Source organism: Schistocerca nitens, chromosome 7, assembly GCF_023898315.1.
Source record: "Schistocerca nitens isolate TAMUIC-IGC-003100 chromosome 7, iqSchNite1.1, whole genome shotgun sequence".
Lineage (NCBI taxonomy): Eukaryota > Metazoa > Arthropoda > Insecta > Orthoptera > Acrididae > Schistocerca > Schistocerca nitens.
In genome coordinates this window covers 292,110,329-292,132,112 of record NC_064620.1, presented here as the reverse complement: position 1 = coordinate 292,132,112, position 21,784 = coordinate 292,110,329, and the positions used below count along the sequence as shown (strand labels likewise).

At 44.2% G+C, this 21,784-nt stretch overlaps 1 protein-coding gene across 1 annotated transcript in view; it reads right to left on the bottom strand.

Moving 5' to 3' along the window:
- LOC126195581 (polypeptide N-acetylgalactosaminyltransferase 2-like) overlaps positions 1 to 21,784 on the bottom strand; it is a 229,932-nt gene that overhangs the window by 11,496 nt on the left and 196,652 nt on the right. The window contains exons 7-9 of the mRNA XM_049934207.1: positions 18,148 to 18,323; positions 10,978 to 11,081; positions 6,023 to 6,242 (exon numbers count right to left, since the gene is read on the bottom strand). Coding sequence (XP_049790164.1) covers positions 6,023 to 6,242; positions 10,978 to 11,081; positions 18,148 to 18,323 — 500 coding nt within the window. The remainder of the gene's footprint in view (positions 1 to 6,022; positions 6,243 to 10,977; positions 11,082 to 18,147; positions 18,324 to 21,784) is intronic.

Here is a 21,784-nt window from a genome sequence, read left to right as displayed (position 1 = left end):
TTGATAGATATTCTAAAGCATTAATGCAGATCCCGTTTATCCTGGAAACAAATTCGTTCGAGTTTTGGCCACCAGGTACCAATGCAAGAAAGATAGAGGTGTTTCAATACGTAATGGATTAAGAAAGAGGTGTGAGCAGAAAAGATCAAACAAGTGAAAAAGACAGAACGTTTATTTTATTATTAACCGCCACTTACACAATTTGTTCCATACGAGCACTTGAGATGTCGACGACACGCTGTACAGCGCCAGCATATTATCTTCAAATCCATGATGGCAAAAGGAAAGAAAGAGGAGATAAAATAAAAATTACCTAAGTGTAACATTACATCGAATGTACCACAAATAATATCAAAACATCACGAACTTACCATACTTGGCGCCACAACGCGCAATTTGTCAACAGGAGAAAAATTGTATTGTGGATCATGTGATATATGCACAAGTCATAAGCCAGTATGTTGATACAATATAGGACATTCTTGCATAGCAAAATAAAAATAGTTAATGAAATTTTAAAAAAATACTTTACAGTAATAAATTTCAGAATGTAAGACGTATTATAAAGTAAAAGATAAAATATTAGATACAGGAAACAATGTCACGGGAAGTTGTATATTATATATTTTTGTTATTTACTCTGAAAGTGTTTCCTGCGCTTGTATTTTATCTTTTACCCTATAAAACGTCTTACATACTGAAACGTATTACCTCAACGCATTTTTTTAATTTTTAATCTTATAAATTATTTTTATTTTATTATGGAATAACCTCCATTGCACTGTATCAGTGTACCGACTTACGACATGCGGACATATCATGTGTCTCATCGTACATTTCTTTCTGTACTGCATCCTCTCTACTTTTTGGTTTATTTTACGTCATTGCCGGCCGGAGTGGCCAAGCGATTCTAGGCGCTTCAGTCTGGAACCGCGCGACCGCTACGATCGCAGGTTCGAATCCTGCCTCGGGCAAAGATGTGCGTGATGTCTTTAGGTTAGTTAGGTTTAAGTAGGTCTAAGTTCTAGGGGAGTAATGACCTCAGATGTTAAGTCCCATAGTGCTCAGAGCCATCTGAACCATTTTTTTACGTCATTCGCAACACTGTTGGCAAACTGCACCTTGTGGCGCCAGGTATGTGTTGCTTCATGAAATTTTGATGTCATTTGTGGTACCTATGATGGTATAGTTTGTAATGTTACAGTTGTATAGTTTTTATATTGTCGCCTCACTTTTCCTTTTCCTGGCTTAGATTTAATGATGATCTGCTGAGCCGATCGAAACCGGTAATCATTAGTAACGGAGACAGTGATCCAGACAGTGTTCAATCATTCATACACTATAGTAACTGAGAGCACGGTTTCTGAGACTTGGTATCAATTATTATCTACTTCGGCATGCTTCTTCGTATTGGTTATCCGTAACAACTGAAAATTAATACATTTTTCCTGATAACAGAGATTTGCAGCAGCGCCATATTTACTCCTAAGAACAGATATAACAACAGCATAAGCTAGTGCTTTCTTGCAAGCTTAGTGAGACTTTCTCCCGTTATCTATTGCTGAGCTCCCATTCTCCCGTAACTGTCTCTTCTATTACGGTTGCTTTAACCGCCTGGCCATCCGGAAGCGCTTAACGGTCGACCCAAATTCTCGACATGTCACGCGCAATTAGTGCCCGCGTCCATTAGCGAGGACGGGTCTAGGTACGTCCGACCCCTGCGGGATTTAGCGAATGCTACGAGTATTGGGGCTACACAAGCAATAGCAAATCGTAAAAGCAAAACGAGGATACTGGAATGTAGTCAAATTAAATTAGGTGATGCTGGGGGAATTAGATAAGGAAATAAGACGCTTAAAGTAGCAGAAGAGTTTTGCTATTTGGGCAGAAAAATAACTGCTGATGGTCTAAGTAGAGACGGTATAAAACGTAGACTGGTGGTGGCAAGGAAAGCGTTTCTGAAGAAGAGAAATTTATTAACATCGAGTATAGATTTGACGGTCAGGAAGTCTTTTCTGAAAGTATTTGTATGGAGTGTAGGCATGTATGGAAGTGAAACATGGACGATAAACAGTTGCAGACAAGAAGGGAATAGAAGCTTTTGAAATGTGGCATTACAGAAGAATGCTGAAGATTAAACTGGTAGACCACATAACTAATGATGAGGTACTGAACAGAACTGCAGAGTAGAGGAATTTATGGGACAACTTGAATTAAAAAAGGGATAGGTTGGCAGGACACGTTCTGAGGCATCAATCGATCACCAGTTTAGTATTGGAGGGAAGCGTGGAGGGTAAAAAACGTAGAGGGAAACCAAGAGAGGAATACACTAACGAGATTCAGAAGGTTGTAGGTTGCAGTAGTTACTCGGAGATGAAGAAGCTTGCACAGGATAGAGTAGCATGGAGAGCTGCATCAAATCAGTCCTTGGACTGAAGACCACAGCAGCTAATGGATGGGGCGCTACGTGCCCGTTACAGGTTCGGAATTCGGAACGGTAGTGCAGCGTGTCCGGATTGCCCAGGTCTTCAAGACAACCCTTCTACAGAAGCGGAGTATCCGTATTCGAGTTCCATTCCGGCACAAATTTTCAACCTTCACCATCTATTTGTTTCATTGCCTTTAGGCCATTTGAGTCCTGTTTCTCGTAATACTATTTTAGATTTCCATCTCCACTTGCTTGCTGCATATTGCGTTACCCGTTCAGTGTCCACATAAATTCATCTATCTTTTCCTCGCCTGCTTGTGGTAAGATTTCAGTCGAAGGGAATGTAAAATATTTACATGGGTGTACATTGTGACCAATTCCTAAAGCTTAAAGAGCAATACAACACCAGCCAGCGAAATACGGAGACGAGCGGCATCCAGATCGAATCTGCGTAGAGGACTAATGTCCATTGGTCTGGTATATTGGCCGGTTGGAGTGTGGTTTTAAGCGGTTTTCCACACTATTTACACAAATGCTGGGCTGGTCAGCGTCCGAAAGTACATAAAAAGTCAAACTGCCGTGACACACAGAGTGTACTTCATACGATTCACAGACAGATAAAGCACACGACTTACTTGCCTAAGATAAAAAATGGAAATTTTTGCCTTAGGTTAACTGACGACTGTGGTAGCTGGAAGCGTATCCAGCAACAAAATTAAGGAATACAGGATGGTCCATTGATAGTGACCGGGCCAAATAACTCACGATATAAGCATCAAACGAAAAAACTACAAAGAACGAAACTCGTCTAGCTTGAAGGGGGAAACGAGATGGCGCTATGGTTGGCCCGCTAGATGGCGCTGCCATAGGTCAAAGGGATATCAACTGCGTTTTTTAAAGTAGGAACCCCCATTTTTATTACATATTCGTCTAGTATGTAAATAAATACACTTCTGGAAATTGAAATAAGAACACCGTGAATTCATTGTCCCAGGAAGGGGAAACTTTATTGACACATTCCTGGGGTCAGATACATCACATGATCACACTGACAGAACCACAGGCACATAGACACAGGCAACAGAGCATGCACAATGTCGGCACTAGTACAGTGTATATCCACCTTTCGCAGCAATGCAGGCTGCTATTCTCCCATGGAGACGATCGTAGAGATGCTGGATGTAGTCCTGTGGAACGGCTTGCCATGCCATTTCCACCTGGCGCCTCAGTTGGACCAGCGTTCGTGCTGGACGGGCAGACCGCGTGAGACGACGCTTCATCCAGTCCCAAACATGCTCAATGGGGGACAGATCCGGAGATCTTGCTGGCCAGGGTAGTTGACTTACACCTTCTAGAGCACGTTGGGTGGCACGGGATACATGCGGACGTGCATTGTTCTGTTGGAACAGCAAGTTCCCTTGCCGGTCTAGGAATGGTAGAACGATGGGTTCGATGACGGTTTGGATGTACCGTGCACTATTCAGTGTCCCCTCGACGATCACCAGTGGTGTACGGCCAGTGTAGGAGATCGCTCCCCACACCATGATGCCGGGTGTTGGCCCTGTGTGCCTCGGTCGTATGCAGTCCTGATTGTGGCGCTCACCTGCACGGCGCCAAACACGCATACGACCATCATTGGCACCAAGGCAGAAGCGACTCTCATCGCTGAAGACGACACGTCTCCATTCGTCCCTCCATTCACGCCTGTCGCGACACCACTGGAGGCGGGCTGCACGATGTTGGGGCGTGAGCGGAAGACGGCCTAACGGTGTGCGGGACCGTAGCCCAGCTTCATGGAGTCGGTTGCGAATGGTCCTCGCCGATACCCCAGGAGCAACAGTGTCCCTAATTTGCTGGGAAGTGGCGGTGCGGTCCCCTACGGCACTGCGTAGGATCCTACGGTCTTGGCGTGCATCCGTGCGTCGCTGCGGTCCGGTCCCAGGTCGATGGGCACGTGCACCTTCCGCCGACCACTGGCGACAACATCGATGTACTGTGGAGACCTCACGCCTCACGTGTTGAGCAATTCGGCGGTACGTCCACCCGGCCTCCCGCATGCCCACTATACGCCCTCGCTCAAAGTCCGTCAACTGCACATACGGTTCACGTCCACGCTGTCGCGGCATGCTACCAGTGTTAAAGACTGCGATGGAGCTCCGTATGCCACGGCAAACTGGCTGACACTGACGGCGGCGGTGCACAAATGCTGCGCAGCTAGCGCCATTCGACGGCCAACACCGCGGTTCCTGCTGTGTCCGCTGTGCCGTGCGTGTGATCATTGCTTGTACAGCCCTCTCGCAGTGTCCGGAGCAAGTATGGTGGGTCTGACACACCGGTGTCAATGTGTTCTTTTTTCCATTTCCAGGAGTGTATGAATGTTATAGTGGGACCACTTTTTTCGCTTTGTGATAGATGGCGCTGTAATAATCACAAACGCATAATTACGTGGTATCACGTAACATTCCCCCAGTGCGGACGGTATTTGCTTCGTGATACAATACCCGTGTTAAAATGGACCGTTTACAAATTGCGGAAAAGGTCGATATCGTGTTGATGTATGGCTATTGTGATCAAAATGCCCAACGGGCGTGTGCTATGTATGCTGCTAGGTATCCTGGACGACATCATCCAACTTTCCGGACCGTTCGCCGGATAGTTACGTTATTTAAGGAAACAGGAAGTGTTCAGCCACATGTGAAACGTCAACCACGACCTCCAACAAATGATGATGCCCAAGTAGGTGTTTCAGCTGCTGTCGCGGCTAATCCGCCCATCAGTAGCAGACAAATTGCGGGAGAATCTGGAATCTCAAAAACGTCGGTGTTGAGAATGCTACATCAACATCGATTGCACGCGTACCATATTTCTATGCACCACGAATTTCATGGCGACGGCTTTAAACGTCGTGTACAGTTCTGCCACTGGGCATAAGAGAAATTACGGGACGTTGACAGATTTTTTGCACGCGTTCTATTTAGCGACGAGGCGTCATTCAGCAACAGCGGTAACGTAAACCGGCGTAATATGCACTATTGGGCAACGGAGAATCCACGATGGCTGCGGTAAGTGGAACATCAGCGACCTTGGCGGGTTAATGTATGGTGCGGCATTATGGGAGGAAGGATAATTGGCCCCCATTTTATCGATGGCAATGTAAATAGTGCAATGTATGCTGACTTCCTACGTAATTTTCTACCGATGTTACTACAAGATGTTTCACTGCATGACAGAATGGCGATCTATTTCCAACATGATGGATGTCCGGCACATAGCTCGCGTGCGGTTGAAGCGGTACTGAATAGCATATTTCATGACAGGTGGATTGGGTGTCGAAGCACCATACCATGGCCCGCACGTTCACCGTATCTGACGTTCCCGGCTTTCTTTGTGTGGGGATATACGCCAGGGAAGAGAGACAAGGACGGACGGAATAGCTTCGGTAATGTGCAACCTATTCCTTTCATATCCCTTCCTCGCCCTACCGATCAAATAGTTTCCATATTAATTTCTCTTAACCATGTGAACGAGTTGTGCCGCTACAGCAGTAGTCAGTTCCCACGAGGTAGCTTCTCGGCTGGCGCTGGCGCTACTCACTTTCCGTAGGGGATGTTCTTGGCGAGCGGCACGGCGCTGTAGTAGTACTCCTTGAACTCGTCCATCCAGACCTCCGCGGCGCGCCTCGTGTTCCTGGCGAAGACGTTGCCGCTGCCGCCGGGGAAGCTGTAGGGGTGCCGCTTGCGGAATACGTGGCCCACGCGGCTGCACGGGATGATCTCCAGGCTGCCGCCGCACTGCCACACGCGGAACGAGATCTCTGCAACACGACACACACGCGACGCTTCACACACACTCTGCACCCGACTACTGTTAGTGGCTGGAGCATGATAAATCACCTGATGGAACACCAGTAGGGCCGGCCGCTGTGGCCGAGCGGTTCTGTCCGGAACCGCGCTGCTGCTACGGTCGCAGGTTCGAATCCTGCTTCGGGCATGGATGTGTGTGATGTCCTTAGGTTAGTTAGGTTTAAGTAGTTCTAAGTCTAGGGGACTAATGACCTCATATGTTAAGTCGCATAGTGCTCAGAGCCATGTGAGCCAATTTGAACACCAATACAGGCTCCAATTACTATTACATCTTGAGCCAAGTGGTATTCTATATTAGTGTTACTATGGAGGAGAACACGATGGCAGTAGTTGCACTAGTCGTGTGACAGTGGTTACAGGGAGATGGTTAAAGTGTAGGCAGAATTCTTGTGCACAGCGGAAAAAACCCAGCAATCCCACAAAGTGAGATGGAACAAGTTTGACGCTATTACGAGATCGCCAAAAGACTCTGGGCGAATTACAACTTACTTTCTCAGCCGTTTTCCGGATGTCATTTCGTGACATGAGCACCTAACCTGAATTTGTCCATCAGGGCAGTAAACTACGAACAGATACTGGTAAATAGGTGGTACCAGAAAGAGGGACAGACCAGGGAGTAAGGCAACGCTGTACTTGTTGGCTCTGAGCACTATGGGACTCAACTGCTGTGGTCATAAGTCCCCTAGAACTTAGAACTACTTGAACCTAACTAACCTAAGGACAGTACACAACACCCAGCCATCACGAGGCAGAGAAAATCCCTGACCCCGCCGGGAATCGAACCCGGGAACCCGGGCGTGGGAAGCGAGAACGCTACCGCACGACCACGAGATGCGGGCACTGTACTTGTCACCAACACTGTTCAACATCTACATCGGCTACGTAGTCCTAGATATAAGAATGGGGCAGGTGAACATCTAACTACGATGCTTTTTACGACGACCAATTAATTACACAGGTCGGGGAAGACAATTTACAAATATCGGTACATAGATTAAACACTATAATCCTAAATTATAATCTGAGAACAAAAACAATGGGCTCTTTAGAAAAATACCACATAAGATCTACGATAATCATCAATAACGCAATAAAAGAACAAGTGTCCTCTTCCAGTATGTAGCACATGACATAACTTTTGTAGAAGAGACAGATACAAATAAGAATAATAGCGTATATCAACACTTACGTGGCACGACAAGGAAAACATGAAATGGTAAGTCCAGATGAGAAACTCAAATGAAATTTTATAAAATCATGCTGTACCATCATTACTATAAGGAGCCGAGAGTTGGACATGAGGATCAAAAGACGTAAGACAGTTCGAAACATCTGTAACGAAGTTCTTCCGATCAGTCCAAGGCTCATAAAATTAGAAATGAAAAACAATTAAAAGAACTGGGAGTAAAGCCATTTTCTCGTAAATCATTTATTGAAAACTAAGAATTACAAGATTTTACAAATGTCGAAGAATGTGCAAAACATATTGTTTCGTTCTCCTTCATTTACAATAGTAATTAACTGAAAAATAATCCAACAAATGCAAGGCTGGAACGAGCATGTATTGCGAACGCCCCCTCAGAGAATTAGGCGACAAGCGGAGGCTCGAGTCCTCCCTCTGGCATGTGTGTGTGTGTGTGTGTTTGTGTTTGTCCTTAGGATAATTTAGGTTAAGTAGTGTGTAAGCTTAGGGACTGATGACCTTAGCAGTTAAGTCCCATAAGATGTCACACACACGACAAGTGGCAGGCTAGTAACCTACTGGAAGAAGGATTGTGGGAAGACCGAGGATGATGGTGAGCCCAGAACAGGCCTAATGCCAAATTATCACAAGAAGAAGAAGACACCCTCGTACAGTTCTTCGAAATTTGTCGGTATCGTTCTGTTTCATCTTTTATACAGGTAAACCAACTAAAATTTGCACTCCTTTTATCTCGTGAAAGGTTCAAGATATCTGAAAGAGGTTTTCCGTAAATTATAATAGGCAGTGAGGGATATATATATATATATATATATATATATATATATATATATATATATATATTAGTGATACTGCTGACTGTTGTAAAACAGAAACACTGAAACAGGAGTTTTTTTATAATACAACGCGATACTCTTTTTTAACGGCATTCTAACAATGTTGGGCGTTAATACTGACATGACAGCCCCACCTGGAGTAGTTTACACCAACAGCAGATGTCGGACGCCTTGTCTCTTGGGTTTCCATATCATAAAGATGACAATTATGATGAATACCGAGCGAGGTGGCGCAGTGGTTAGACACTGGACTCGTATTCGGGAGGACGACGGTTCAATCCCGCCTCCGGCCATCCTGATTTAGGTTTTCCGTGATTTCCCTAAATCACTCCAGGCAAATGCCGGGATGGTTCCTTTCAAAGGGCACGGCCGACTTCCTTCCCCGTCCTACCCTCTTCCGATGAGACCGATGACCTCGCTGTCTGGTCTCCTTCCCTAAAACAACCAAACCCAATTATGATGAATTTGTAACAGACTTTATAATTTGCGGACTGTATTTCTACACTGTCCAGTCTCATGAACGTGATCACCTACCAAAAGCCAGAATAACAATCTTTTGTAGTGCGGACCTCTGCGAGATGTGCAGGAACGGAGCAAATTACGTTCTGGAAAGTACCAATAGGGATGCTGAGACAAGCTAGCTCCAGTGTTGCGCTAGCTATCCTAGCTTAGGATTGAGGGCGCAAACAGACCCATCTAGGTGTTCGCATAGATTCTCGATTGCATTTAAATCCGATGAGTTTGGTGGCCGAGGTAGTACGATAAACTCATCCTGGAGCTCTTCGAAACACGTTGCATTGTTCTGCTCGGAGATGTTATCGTGGCGAGGAAGAAAAAACTGCTTGTAGGGGTGAACATGGTCTCCAATGATAGATGCAAACTTGTGTTGATCCATTGCGCCTTCCAGAAGGACGAATCACACAGTGAATGCCACAAAGACATCCCCCTACATCAAAACGCTTCCTCAACTGTTGCAGGATGTTTCCTTTCAGACGCTTCACGCCGTACACGCTAACGGCCATCTCTCCAAAATGAACAAAGCAAATATTTCCAACATCGTCTGCGTTTAGAATTTATTATTTAATCATAGGCATAATAGTTGCGTCGCGTTGAGGAGACGTTTAGCAACATTATCGGTCACTGAGTAGATGTTCAGACAACTCAGAATCGCAATGGGCCAGTCCAGTCGCAATGCGAATACATAATTTGGCTCTTTTGTGCACGAGTCAGACTAATTCGTGAACAGCAGATCTCATATGTTTTCTATAAGTTGCCTCATTTGTGCTAGGGTCCAATTAGTTAGTGAATAGCGAATATCACCTGTTTTCTTAGTTTTATATCAATGATGGTATTACTCTCATTAAATTGCAAAGCATCGTTAAAAAAATTCGTAAAGAAGTAGCACGATCTGTAACCCAAATAGCAAGGTACCCCTCAAGTAAGCTTTCTGTCGATATAAGCGCTCGACACCACACAATAGTATTATAAACTTTCGGCTACCTGGAGCCCTCTCCATTGGCCAAGCACAGCGTTTCTGAAAACAGAGGCCATGAGGTTGTGTTAACTCGCCCTTGCGCAGCTCCCGCTGTTTCACACGTCCGCCTTCGTTCGCCCATTGGTCTCCTTAATAAACCCCCTCATGACAAGAACTGCCCCTCTAACAACATCCTCAGTGCAGAACAAGAGAAAGCTCTCGGCTAGTGAGCCACAAACGGCTGCATTGTGGTCATAACACTGCAGAAACGGGCCAAAAGCAGCAACTATAGGGAAACAGTAATTTCCGTGAAAATGTTACCATCCTATCGCCTTTCCCGTCCGAAAATCCTATACCGAAATAGGGTTGTGTTTTAAGGGAGCACCACAAGCATTGTAGTCTTTATCTCCTAGCAAACAATAGAGGACCAGAAAATTTTTTCCCCTAGCGGGTGAAAATTCATGACACATGTGCTGTGACCATATTATATATTATCGGCTTTCCCCATCGGCCTAGCGGCTGTATCGACAAAGGAAGAAGCAAAACGACGCCCATTTCTCTACTCGTAGAATCAAGAGAGTCACAAGTCATCTACATAGCAGAAATTTATCATCTTAATATACACTGTGCGATACATTAGTAACAAAAAACCTTGGGTAGCAGCACCATTAGATTCTCGCGAAGAAGCACAGACATGTAGCTTTTTTGTTTGTTTGTTTCTTTTTTTTTTAAGAAAAACTTTTTTTTCTTGAAACGGCTACGTTTTCACAGACGAGGAATATAACCGTTCTCTGAGTTGTTCTTAACGTTCGCAGAGCTGAATTGTGGACTGGGGAAGTTGGAGCATAATTCGCAGTGCTTGTTACACATTTTATGAACAAATGAGATGGAATATGCATTTAAATAGATGTCTGTGTAAACAAAATTTTGTATTGTTACGTGTCATTGCCGATTACTAAAATCTCACCGTTAAGGGAGAAAAACGTAAGTATTATTGTCAAAATAATTCCACGTCTCACTGTGCAAATGGAATTCAGTTCCGTATCAACAGATAATTGTTCAGTAATGATTCACAATGCTGTAGAAAATGGATTATTTGAATTCTTCTTTGTCGCCTTCTAGAAGAAACGAAGATTGAACATTCTATTTTTTTGTAAGCAACAAAAGGTACTCACCGAGGTTTTCGCCGCCCCACACGTCCATCATCATGTCGTACTTGCCCAGCTTCTCAAAGTAGGCTTTGTCGATGACGAACAGACCTCCGGCAATCATTGGAGTCCTGCAGAACAAAAACAGCGTCTGTCAGCCGCTACAAACAAACACACACACACACTCAGCAAGTACTAATAGCACGGAATTGAGGAAGTGACTAGCGGCAGCAGATTAACAACCGGCTGTAGATCCAACAATGTTTGCTGCTGTCTCATTCTCTGTGATTCTACAATATGATACTACTACCCATGTGTTACCAAGCAACACGAGCAAAAACAACAGACTGCAGAGAGAAACAGTTTTTCAGATAAGTCAGAAATACTCCTCGCTCTCTTCCGTTCTCAAGCCTTTACAAAAAAGTTACATACATCTAGTAGTCTATACTTGTTAATAACCACGCTGCGCATAGTGTTCTTAACATTTCAGACTTCCTCCAGAGACCGGTGAATCATTAATATGAGGAGCTTCAATAAGTAATGCAATATATTTTTTTCTCGGCCACCTTTCGGTTTAAAAAATGCAGAATTTGTTGTGGGACATGATGGAATATTCCCGCTTCAGCCCCTGTAGTTTGACGAAGTTTCGATATGTGACGGCACTATAAGTACGCTTAAAAATGCCATTTGTAACAGAGGTGCGTTCCAAGCAGAGGGCTGTCATTGATTTTCTTTTGGGGGTAAATCCAGAGCATCGCAGATATTCATAGGCACTTGCAGAATGTCTATGGAGACCTGGTAGTCAACAAAAGCACTGCGAGTCGTTGGGCGAGGCGTCTGTCATAATCCCAACAAGGTCGCGCAAACTTGTCCGATCTCCCGCATGGCGGCCGGCCGCACACAGCTGTTAATTCAACCAAGATGGAACGTGCGGACACTCTCATTCGAGATGATCGACAGACCACAATCAAACAACTCGCTCCTTAATCAAACATCTCTGTTTCTAGTGGTGACACACTCGTCCACCAGTGTTCCTCGCCATCCAACAGAAGACCATAATGAGCAACGAAGGACCATCTGCGCGGACTGATTGCGCGTTACGAGGTTGATCGTGAGAAATTTTTATCAAGCATCGTCACAGCCACTGAAACAGGGGTTCATCACTTCGAACTGGTAACAAAACTGCGATCCATCCAGTGGCAATACACCACCTCTCCTCTGGAGAGTATGTTCAAAGCCGCGCCCTCCGCCGGAGAAGTCTTGGCGACGGTCTCCTGGAACTCTGAAGGATTGGACAGCTTCTGGGGGCGGAGACCAGACAGCGAGCTCATCGGTCTCATCGGATTAGGGAAGGAAGGGGATGGAAGTCGGCCGTGCCCTTTCGAAGGAACCATCGCGGCATTTGCCTGGAGCGATTTAGGGAAATCACGGAAAACCTAAATCAGGATGGCCGGACGCGGGATTAAACCGTCGTCCTCCCGAATGCGAGTCCAGTGTGCTAGCCACTGCGCCACCTCGCTCGGTAACTCTTGAAGGGGTTATTCTGATTTCCTCTCTCATGGTGCAGCGATCAACTCTGAAATGTATTTTGCTACGCTCAGGAAACAGAAGAAACGAATTTAGGGTGATTGTCGTTGCAAAAATGGAAACTAACTTCTCTTTCTCCGTATGAGCGCAAGGCCTCACAGAAGTTCACAAAACTTCACTGGACTGTTCTTCCTCATCCACCCCACAGCCTTCATCTCGCCTCTTCCGACTTCCATCTGATTCGCTCAATGTAGGTCGCACCCTGCGGGAAGCAGTTTGTGGATGATGAGGAGGTTAACGATGCAGCAAGACGGCGGCTCCGACTCCGACCAGTAGAGTGCTACCACGTGGGTATACAAGCCCTCCTAGGAAGATGGCATATGCCCGTTGCGTTGAAAGGAGATTATGTTGCAAAATAAGGTTTGTAGGCAAAAGAGGGGGAAATTATGTGCCGTTTTTGTGTTCTGAATAAAACTAAACTGCTTTGAGGGAAAAACATGTTGCATTATTTACTGACAGCCCTTTGTATTATGACTTACCACATGGCCCACCAACCCCTGCTTTCTCCTTCCAAAGATCTTTCCTCCCCAAGCCGTGTATCCACTTCTTCCACTTGTTTTCCAACTATCTAACAGCCTCCTGCAGCACAATTTTTAAACGCGTCTTTGAGCTTTCTCAGGACCTCGATTTCACTTTCTACATCTACATCTACATGGATACTCTGCAAATCACATTTAAGTGCCTGGCAGAGGGTTCATCGAATCACCTTCACAATTCTCTACTATTCCAATATCGTATAGCGCGCGGGAAGAATGAACACATATATCTTTCCGTACGAGCTCTGATTTCCCTTATTTTATCTTGGTGATAGTTCCTCCCTATGCAAGTCGGTGTCAACATAATATTTTCGCATTCGGAGGAGAAAGCTGGTGATTGGAATTTCGTCAGAAGATTCCGTCGCAACGAAAAACGCCTTTCTTTTAACGATGTCCATCCCAAAACCTGTACCATTTCTGTGACACTCTCTCCCATATTTCGCGATAATACAAAACGTGCTGCCTTTCTTTGAACTTTCTCGATGTACTCCGTCAGTCTTACCTGGTAAGGATCCCACACCGCGCAGCAATATTCTAAAAGAGGAAGGACAAGCTTAGTGTAGGCAGTCCCCTTAGTAGGTCTGTTACATTTTCTAGGTGTCCTGCCAATAAAACTCAGTCTTTGGTTAGCCTTCCCCACAACATTTTCTGTGGTGTCACAGCCAGACACCACACTTGCTAGGTGGTAGCTTAAATCGGCCGCGGTCCATTAGTACATGTCGGACCCGCGTGTCGCCACTGTGTGATCGCAGACCGAGCTCCACCACACGGCAGGTCTCGAGAGACGTACGAGAACTCGCCCCAGTTGTACGACGACGTTGCTAGCGACTATACGGACGAAGCCTTTGCTCTCATTTGCCGAGAGACAGTTAGAATAGCCTTCAGCTAAGTTCATGTCTACGACCTAGCAAGGCGCCATTAGCCTTAGATAGCTTGTATCTAAAGAGTCGCACTTGTATCGCCACAATCTCCAGATGTCTCATCAAGAACGATGTATACAAAGGAAGGATTAAAAGTTAAGTAGTCCAGAAGATACGTACTTTTCTTTATAGCATTCATTAAGTCTCCTGTTTCAGACCTCACTCCATCCTACGTGAGTTAGCGCGTGCATCTTGGCCGCCTCTTTCAATTAGTGTGCGTAGTGTTGGCAAGTCTGCCGACACTACATTTTCTATGTGTTCCTTCCAATTTAAGTTGTTCGTAATTGTAATACCTAGCTATTTAGTTGAATTTACGGCTTTTAGATTAGACTGATATATCGTGTAACCGAAGTTTAACTAGTTCCTTTTAGCACTCGTGTGGATAACTTCACACTTTTCGTTACTTAAGGTAAACTGCCACTTTTCATACCATTCAGATATATCTTCTAAATCGTTTTGCAGTTTGTTTTGATCTTCTGATGACTTTATTAGTCGATAAAACACAGCGTCATCTGCAAACAACAGAAGATGGCTGCTCAGATTGTCTCCCAAATCGTTTATAGAGATAAGGAACAGTGATGGGCCTATAACACTACCTTGGGGAACGCCAGAAATCACTTCTGTTTTTTTACTCAATGACTTTCCGTCAATTACTACGAACTTTGCCTCTCTGACAGGAAATCACAGATCCAGTCACATAACTGAGACGATATTCCGTAAGCACGCAATTTCAATACGAGCCGCTTGGGTGGTACAGAGTCAAAAGCCTTCCGGAAATCCAGAAATACAGAATCGATCTGAAATCCCTTGTCAATAGCACTCAACACTTCATGTGAATAAAGAGCTAGTTGTGTTTCACAAGAACGATGTTTTCTAAACCCATGTTGACTGTGTGTCAATAGCCCGTTTTCTTCGAGGTAATTCATTATGTTCGAACACAATATATGTTCTAAAATCCTGCTACATATCGACGTTAATGATATGGGCCTGTAATTTAGTGGATTACTCCTACTACCTTTCTTGAATATTGGTGTGACCTGTGCAACTTTCCAGTCTTTGAGTATGGATCAATCGCCGAGCGAACGGTTGTATATGATTGTTAAGTATGGAGCTAATGCATCAGCATACTCCGAAAAGAACCTAACTGGTATACAGTCTGGACCAGAACACTTGATTTTATTAAGTGATTTAAGTTGCTTCACTACTCCAAGGATATTTACTTCTACGTTATTCATGTTGGCATCTGTTCTCGATTCGAATTCTGGAATATTTACTTCGTCTTCTTTTGTGAAGGCATTTCGGAAGGTTGTGTTAAGTAACTCTGCTTTGGCAGCACTGTCTTCTATAGTATCTCGATTGATATCGTGCAGAGAAGGCATTGACTGTTTCTTGCCGCTAACGTACTTCACATACGACCAGAATCTCTTTGGATTTTCTGCCAGTTTTCGAGACAATGTTTCGTTGTGGAAACTGTTACAGGCATCTCGCATTGAAGTCCGCGCTAAATTTCGAGCTTCTGTGAAAGATAGCCAATCTGGGGATTTTGCGTCTGTTTAAATGTGGCATGTTTCTTTCGTTGTTCCTGCAACAGTGTTCTAACCCGTTTTGTGTACCAAGGAGGATCAGCTCCGTCGTTTGTTAATTTATTTTGTATAAATCTGTCAATTTCTGCCGACACCATTTCTTTGAATTTAAGCCACATCTGGTCTACACGTATCTTATTAATTTGGAATGAGTGGAGATTGTCTCTCAGGAAGGCGTCAAGTGAGTTTTTATCTGCTTTTTTGAATAGGTATATTTTTCGCTTATTTTTCTAGTATTTGGGTATTACAGTGTTCAATCTTGCTACGACAACCCTGTGTTCACTAATCTCTGAATCGGTTTTGATGATCGTTATTAACTCAGGATTAATTGTTGCTAAGAGGTCAAGTGTTTTTTCACAACCGTTTACTATTCGCGTGGGCTCATGAACTAACTGCTCGAAATAATTTTCAGACAATGCGTTTAGCACAATTTCGGATGATATTTTATGCGTACCTCCGGAATTAAACGCGTATTTTCGCAAACATATCGAGGGTAAATTAAAGCCACCACCAACTACTATCGTATGAGTCGGGTACGTGTTTGAAATCAAACTCAAATTTTCTTTGAAGCTTTCAGCAACTGTATCACCTGAACTGGGAGGTCGGTAAAATGATCCAAATATTATTTTATTCCTGTTGTCAACAATGACCTCTGCCATACTAACTCACAGGAAGTATCTACTTAAATTTTGCGACAAGTTAAACTACTTCTAACAGCAACAAACACGCCACCGCCAACCGTGTTTAGTCTATCCTTTCAGAACACCGTTAGGTTCTTCGCAAAAATTTCGGCTGAGCTTATATCCGGCTTTATCCAGCTTTCAGTGCAGCTTTTAATGCAATGTTATACCCCAGAGCACAGTTACAAATATATATTCCAAAATTCAGTGTCTTTATATCAAAAGGAGCCTTTAGATTAAACGCGCATTCGTCATCTGCTCCACTCTCCTGTTTCGTTGCTTTTGACTTGAAATATAATCTTCCCTAAAAGATAACAGAACTAAACTACTACTTGTTTTCTTCAAATCTGATATTTAATCTATGCATCTTTTACCTATAACCAAAATTATATACTAAGTAACCTGTCGAATGAATTCAACAACTGATAGAGGATATGTTCCCTTCTGCGACAATAAGGAATCACGACGTACTGTTAAGAGGAATGAACAGCAGTTTGAGCTAAATACAGTGAAAGCAAGGACGTGAGAAATGATAACCAGCTGAACAGAGAATAACGGCTTATGAAACATCAACACTGCAAGACACGATAGGCTAAGTGAAACGAAACTGCTACCTAAGATGCATGTTTACACAGTATGGCCAAAGCAAGGGGGACACCGTAAGCTGCCGGGCCCAGCGAGAGGCAAATAGGAATCAAATCTGTTGACTAGAAATAGAGGAAAATGTTTCTGAAACTGGAAGCTTGCAGTTAGTATTTTCTGCAAATGAAACGAGGACAGTAGAACAAGGAGAGAAAAAAAACTGAATTTTTAATGTGGTTCTACGGAAGGGCTTTAAAATGAAGTAGGCAGATAAAAGTGCGAAATGAAAAGATATGGAAAATCACTTACAAGGATACATGATATGCTAAAGGCTGACCAGAAGAAGGCTGAGATTCGTGGACATGTTGCACAGTATCCAGGAATAAAACTGGCACTGGAAGGAATTGAAGTATTATACAGGACGATAAATATGCGAATATGCAAAAAGAGATTGCGATCATGTTGTGCATGACAAAAATTTGTGTCTCTGGCATGCTGGTGTTGAAACAGACAACGACATTTATGTGATTACAGTAACTGTCAGAGGACCCAGCTTAAGTTGCTTACGAAGTTTTATTTATTTACTGATGTTTAATTTCATACGGCTTGGCCATTATCGAATCATCCATGAACGTAAGTCTTGCATTACAGTTGGACGTGCATGTAAATTATTGGCCACAAAACATATAAACGAGGCCAGTAACTTACGAGTACGTCTGGTTTTAACACAAGAAAGATGTACATGGATGATTCGATAATGGACAAGCCGTCCGAAACCAGTCATCAATAAATAAAATTTCTACGCATTTTGAGACGGTTCCCTTAACAGCTGTTATAATCACAAAAAAACTGTGGACGAATCAGTTAGCATACGAGATTAAAAGGTTAAGAGCGACTACCAAACACTCGTAAGGCTTGGTGAAGGAAATATTTTTTCGTACTTATTACGACGTCAGTTTGAGTTATAACTCATATTTTCAACATTTTGGTGTCGTACAGAAGGCAAGAGACTTTCATCATCTCGATGGGTCTGCACTAGAGGTGTGCTGCCATTGTCAAAAAATCTCGATATTCAACAAGGCTATTACATTACCCGTTTGAAAGTCAGATCCTGATTGTCACAGCGAAGAAATTCGCCGAAAGACTCATCTCTCACTCAGAAATGCAAGGAAATAAATAGTGAACGTGTCTGGTGACTTACAACCAAAAGGAAGAAACTGCAGTTTCTGAATGATGACACATTAAAATAGCTGGTATTAGCAATGAGTCGTGCACCACGGCAGGTAGGCAGGGAGAGGTGGAGGCGTACCGTATGGGGGCTGTGGGGTCCTTCTTGCGTGCAGCTCGCTCCTCGGCGCTGAGGTACTCCCACTTGAAGACCAGGTTCCAGTCGAAGCCGCCGCGTAGATCGGCGGACGCGCCGATGTACTCGAAAGTGTCCATACTGATCACGTCGATCACTGGGCACACCACTCGAGTCTTGTCCTGAAACACGAAGCCAGATGCCTTACAGTCACAGTCAAGTGAGTTTTTAGTGAACGATCCACTATACACTGATGAGCCAAAACATAACGACGACCGGATTATTGGCGTGTCAGTCCACCTCTGGAACACACCAAAGCACCGATTTTGCGCCACATGGATTTTACAGGCCCTTGATAGTTCTTCGGAGATATTTGGCTCCATACGTCCATGCTCATGACACACAAATCCCCTAATTACTGGCAAATCTTTTGTAGGCACGGAGCTGGCGAATTTGGTGACGAAGAGTGCAACGCGAGTTCACTGCCATTTTCCTAAAACCACTGTAGCAGATTCTGGCTTTCTGCCATTGGCAGTTCTCCCACAGGAAGGCACCATATTCGTGGAGCAGGACATCAAGTATGAACGGACGCACATGGTCCGCAGTCACGTACATGCACTCCACAGCTCTCACTGTCCCTTCGATTCCTACCACAAGTCTCCTGGGAGCCCAGGTGAATGTCCCGCATACCGCAAGAGTGCATCTTCTGCACCGGCCGGAGTAACCGAGCGGTTCTAGGCGCTACAGTCTGGAACCGCGCGACCGCTACGGTCGCAGGTTCGAAGCCTGCCTCGGGGATGGATGTGTGTGAAGTCCTTAGGTTAGTTAGGTTTAAGTACTTCTAAGTTCTAGGGAACTGATGGCCTCAGAAGTTAAGTCCCTTAGTGCTCAGAGCCATTTGAACCATTTTTTGCATCTTCTCCTTGCGTCCTTGACGTGGTCCGCGTTTCGAGAAGCCGTTCGCTTGGATAACGGCGTATCCGGGCACGATAATCGACCTGGTATAAAAGAAATCTGGTTCATTCGACCAAGGGAAATGTTTCCATAGACCCCGAGTGCAAAAGAGTCGCAGTTGTCATGGTCGTAGTGTCATCATAGGAACACGTAGGGGTCGTTTCGTGCGGAGTCGAATCTTCAACAATGTGGCCCGAACGCTATTCTCCGAAATATTTTTGCCTGCCCCATCACTGAACACTGTCGTTATATATGCCCCAGATCGTAGCCTATCCTGCTTTACAGATCGAGAAAGCCTTCGTCTTCCACTTTTTGTGATGAGGTGTCGACACACAACACCTTGTTGCCTGATCGAAGTATCACCGTTTTTCAACCACTTTCCACAGCTGCTCACGACAGACAGCAAGCGACAATAGACCAGCTTCGCCATTTACGAGACGCTCGCTCCCAAGCAGCAGACCATAAATAACCGCCCTTTCTCAGAGTCCTTTACAGAAGTTTGATAAAAATAAAGAAACATCGCGAGAAATGCATGCTTGAACATAACATACAGTTGCTAGCCAAGAACTGCAGGTTGTACTCATATGTAACCACGAATAACACCTGTTCAATGTCCTCATTACACTGTAAAATGGTTCAAATGGCTCTGAGCACTATGAGACTTAACTTCTGAGGTCATCAGTCCCCTAGAACTTAGAACTACTTAAACCTAACTAACCTAAGGACAACACACACATCCATGCCCGAGGCAGGATTCGAACCTGCGACCGTAGCGGTCGCGCGGTTCCAGACTGTAACGCCTAGAACCGCTCTGCCACTCGGCCACTCCGGCCGGCCATTACACTGCAAGTTGCTGTCGTTGCCAGAACATTGTTCCGTGTGGTTGTGATTTCATTATGTCGGAACTAAGTGAATTCGAACATCTGGTGCTCACAAGGCAAGAACTTCCATAACAAACGTAGATCAAGTGGTTGCTGATTCAAGAGACACACGTTGGAGATTTACACCGCTTAAAGGAAAAGCGGGTAAAGGAAAAGCGGAAAAATATTATCCGCGATGCCACAACGCGTACGGAATTGTGCTAAGTGATCGTGACAGACGGCGTTTGAAGACGATTTTGACGGGAAATAAGAGGACGATAGCTGCAAAAGTGGCTGCAAAACTGAATGACACACTCGCGAACCATTTCAGCACCAAAAGAATACGAAGGGAGATCTATTAATTGGGAATTACAGGGCGAGCTGGAGAACCGAAACCACACATCAGCGATGCAAATGCCCTTATTAAGTAAACGTGGTGCCGAAGCAATAAAACTTCTATTGTGGAGCAATGGAAGGAGGTCACTTGGTGGGATGAGTCTTGTTTTACATGGTTTACAACTTCTGTCGGGTCTATGTCACAAGAGCGAAACATGGTGAAGGTTCGATGATGATTTTGGCAGCCAATGCCGTGGTATTCCATGGGCTCCCAGGGTATTCTGCAAGATAGCAATACTGCCAAGAATTATGTGACCATTTTGCCTCATTAGGTCCATACCATGGTACAATGTTTGTTCCTCAATGGTAGTGATGTCTTCCAAGACGACAGAGCCCTTATTCACGTAACTCGCATCGTCCAGAACTTGTTTTGTGAGCACGAGGATGAATTGTCGACTCTCCCCTGGCTGCCACGTTCACCAGATCTCAATATTACTGAGCCTTTGTGGTCTACTTTGGAGAGAAGTGTTGGTGATCGCTATCCACCTCTGTTATCTTTGCCTGAACTCGCCACTATTTTGCAGGAAGAATAGTATAAGATTCCCTTGAAAACTATACAGGACCTGTAGTTATTTATTCCGTGGCGACTGGAAACAGTTTTAAATCCCAAGCAGTTTCCTACCTTGTATTAGACATGGTAATGCGTTGTGTTTTTGGTGTTGCCATATTTTTGTCCACCTCAGTGAATCTGTGGATTTCCTCATCTGCGACCGTACAATCCCTATAACGATTCGCCATTCGTCTCTGCTCCGATTACAAACTCTGCTTATCACACCATGTGTGTGCAACATCGCCAGGTGGCATGCGTTCTCTCGGTGCATAGTGGTCATAAAGATTTAGCTCATCGGTGAACATTAAAAGAGTTACATAATGTTACTCTGGACGAAGTTATACTTAGTTACTCTTTGTCACTGTGCTTTGCCAAACTCTACTGGTTGGTACCGGAAGAACTGATACAGCTTAATGGAATGAAGAGATATCGGTGCGTGCGTTGGATCATGTGACAATCGTATGGCTTAATTGTAAAAGTACTGCCGTCGAAGCCTTGTGTCCTGGTTCTGTGCTGTAGGTATTCTAATTGCTTAGAAACTATTCATCCTTATAGTATTCGTAAAATGTTTCATTTTGAATTTTCTAACAAAATGTCATCTCGAGTAGTACAGCACCACTGAAAGAGTTTTGTTAACGAAACAGGAAGGGAAATGGATAGGTTAAAATTAGATATAGTGGGAATTAGTGAAGTTCTGTAGCAGGAGCAACAAGACTTTTGGTCAAGTGAATACAGGGCTATAAATACAAAATCAAATAGAAGTAATGCAGGAGTAGGTTTAGTAATGAATAAAAAAATAGGAGCGCAGGTAACTGGAAATTTTGATATAATACATTGATTCAGTTCTGTACAACAGAGTCGTACCAACAATTACTATAGCACA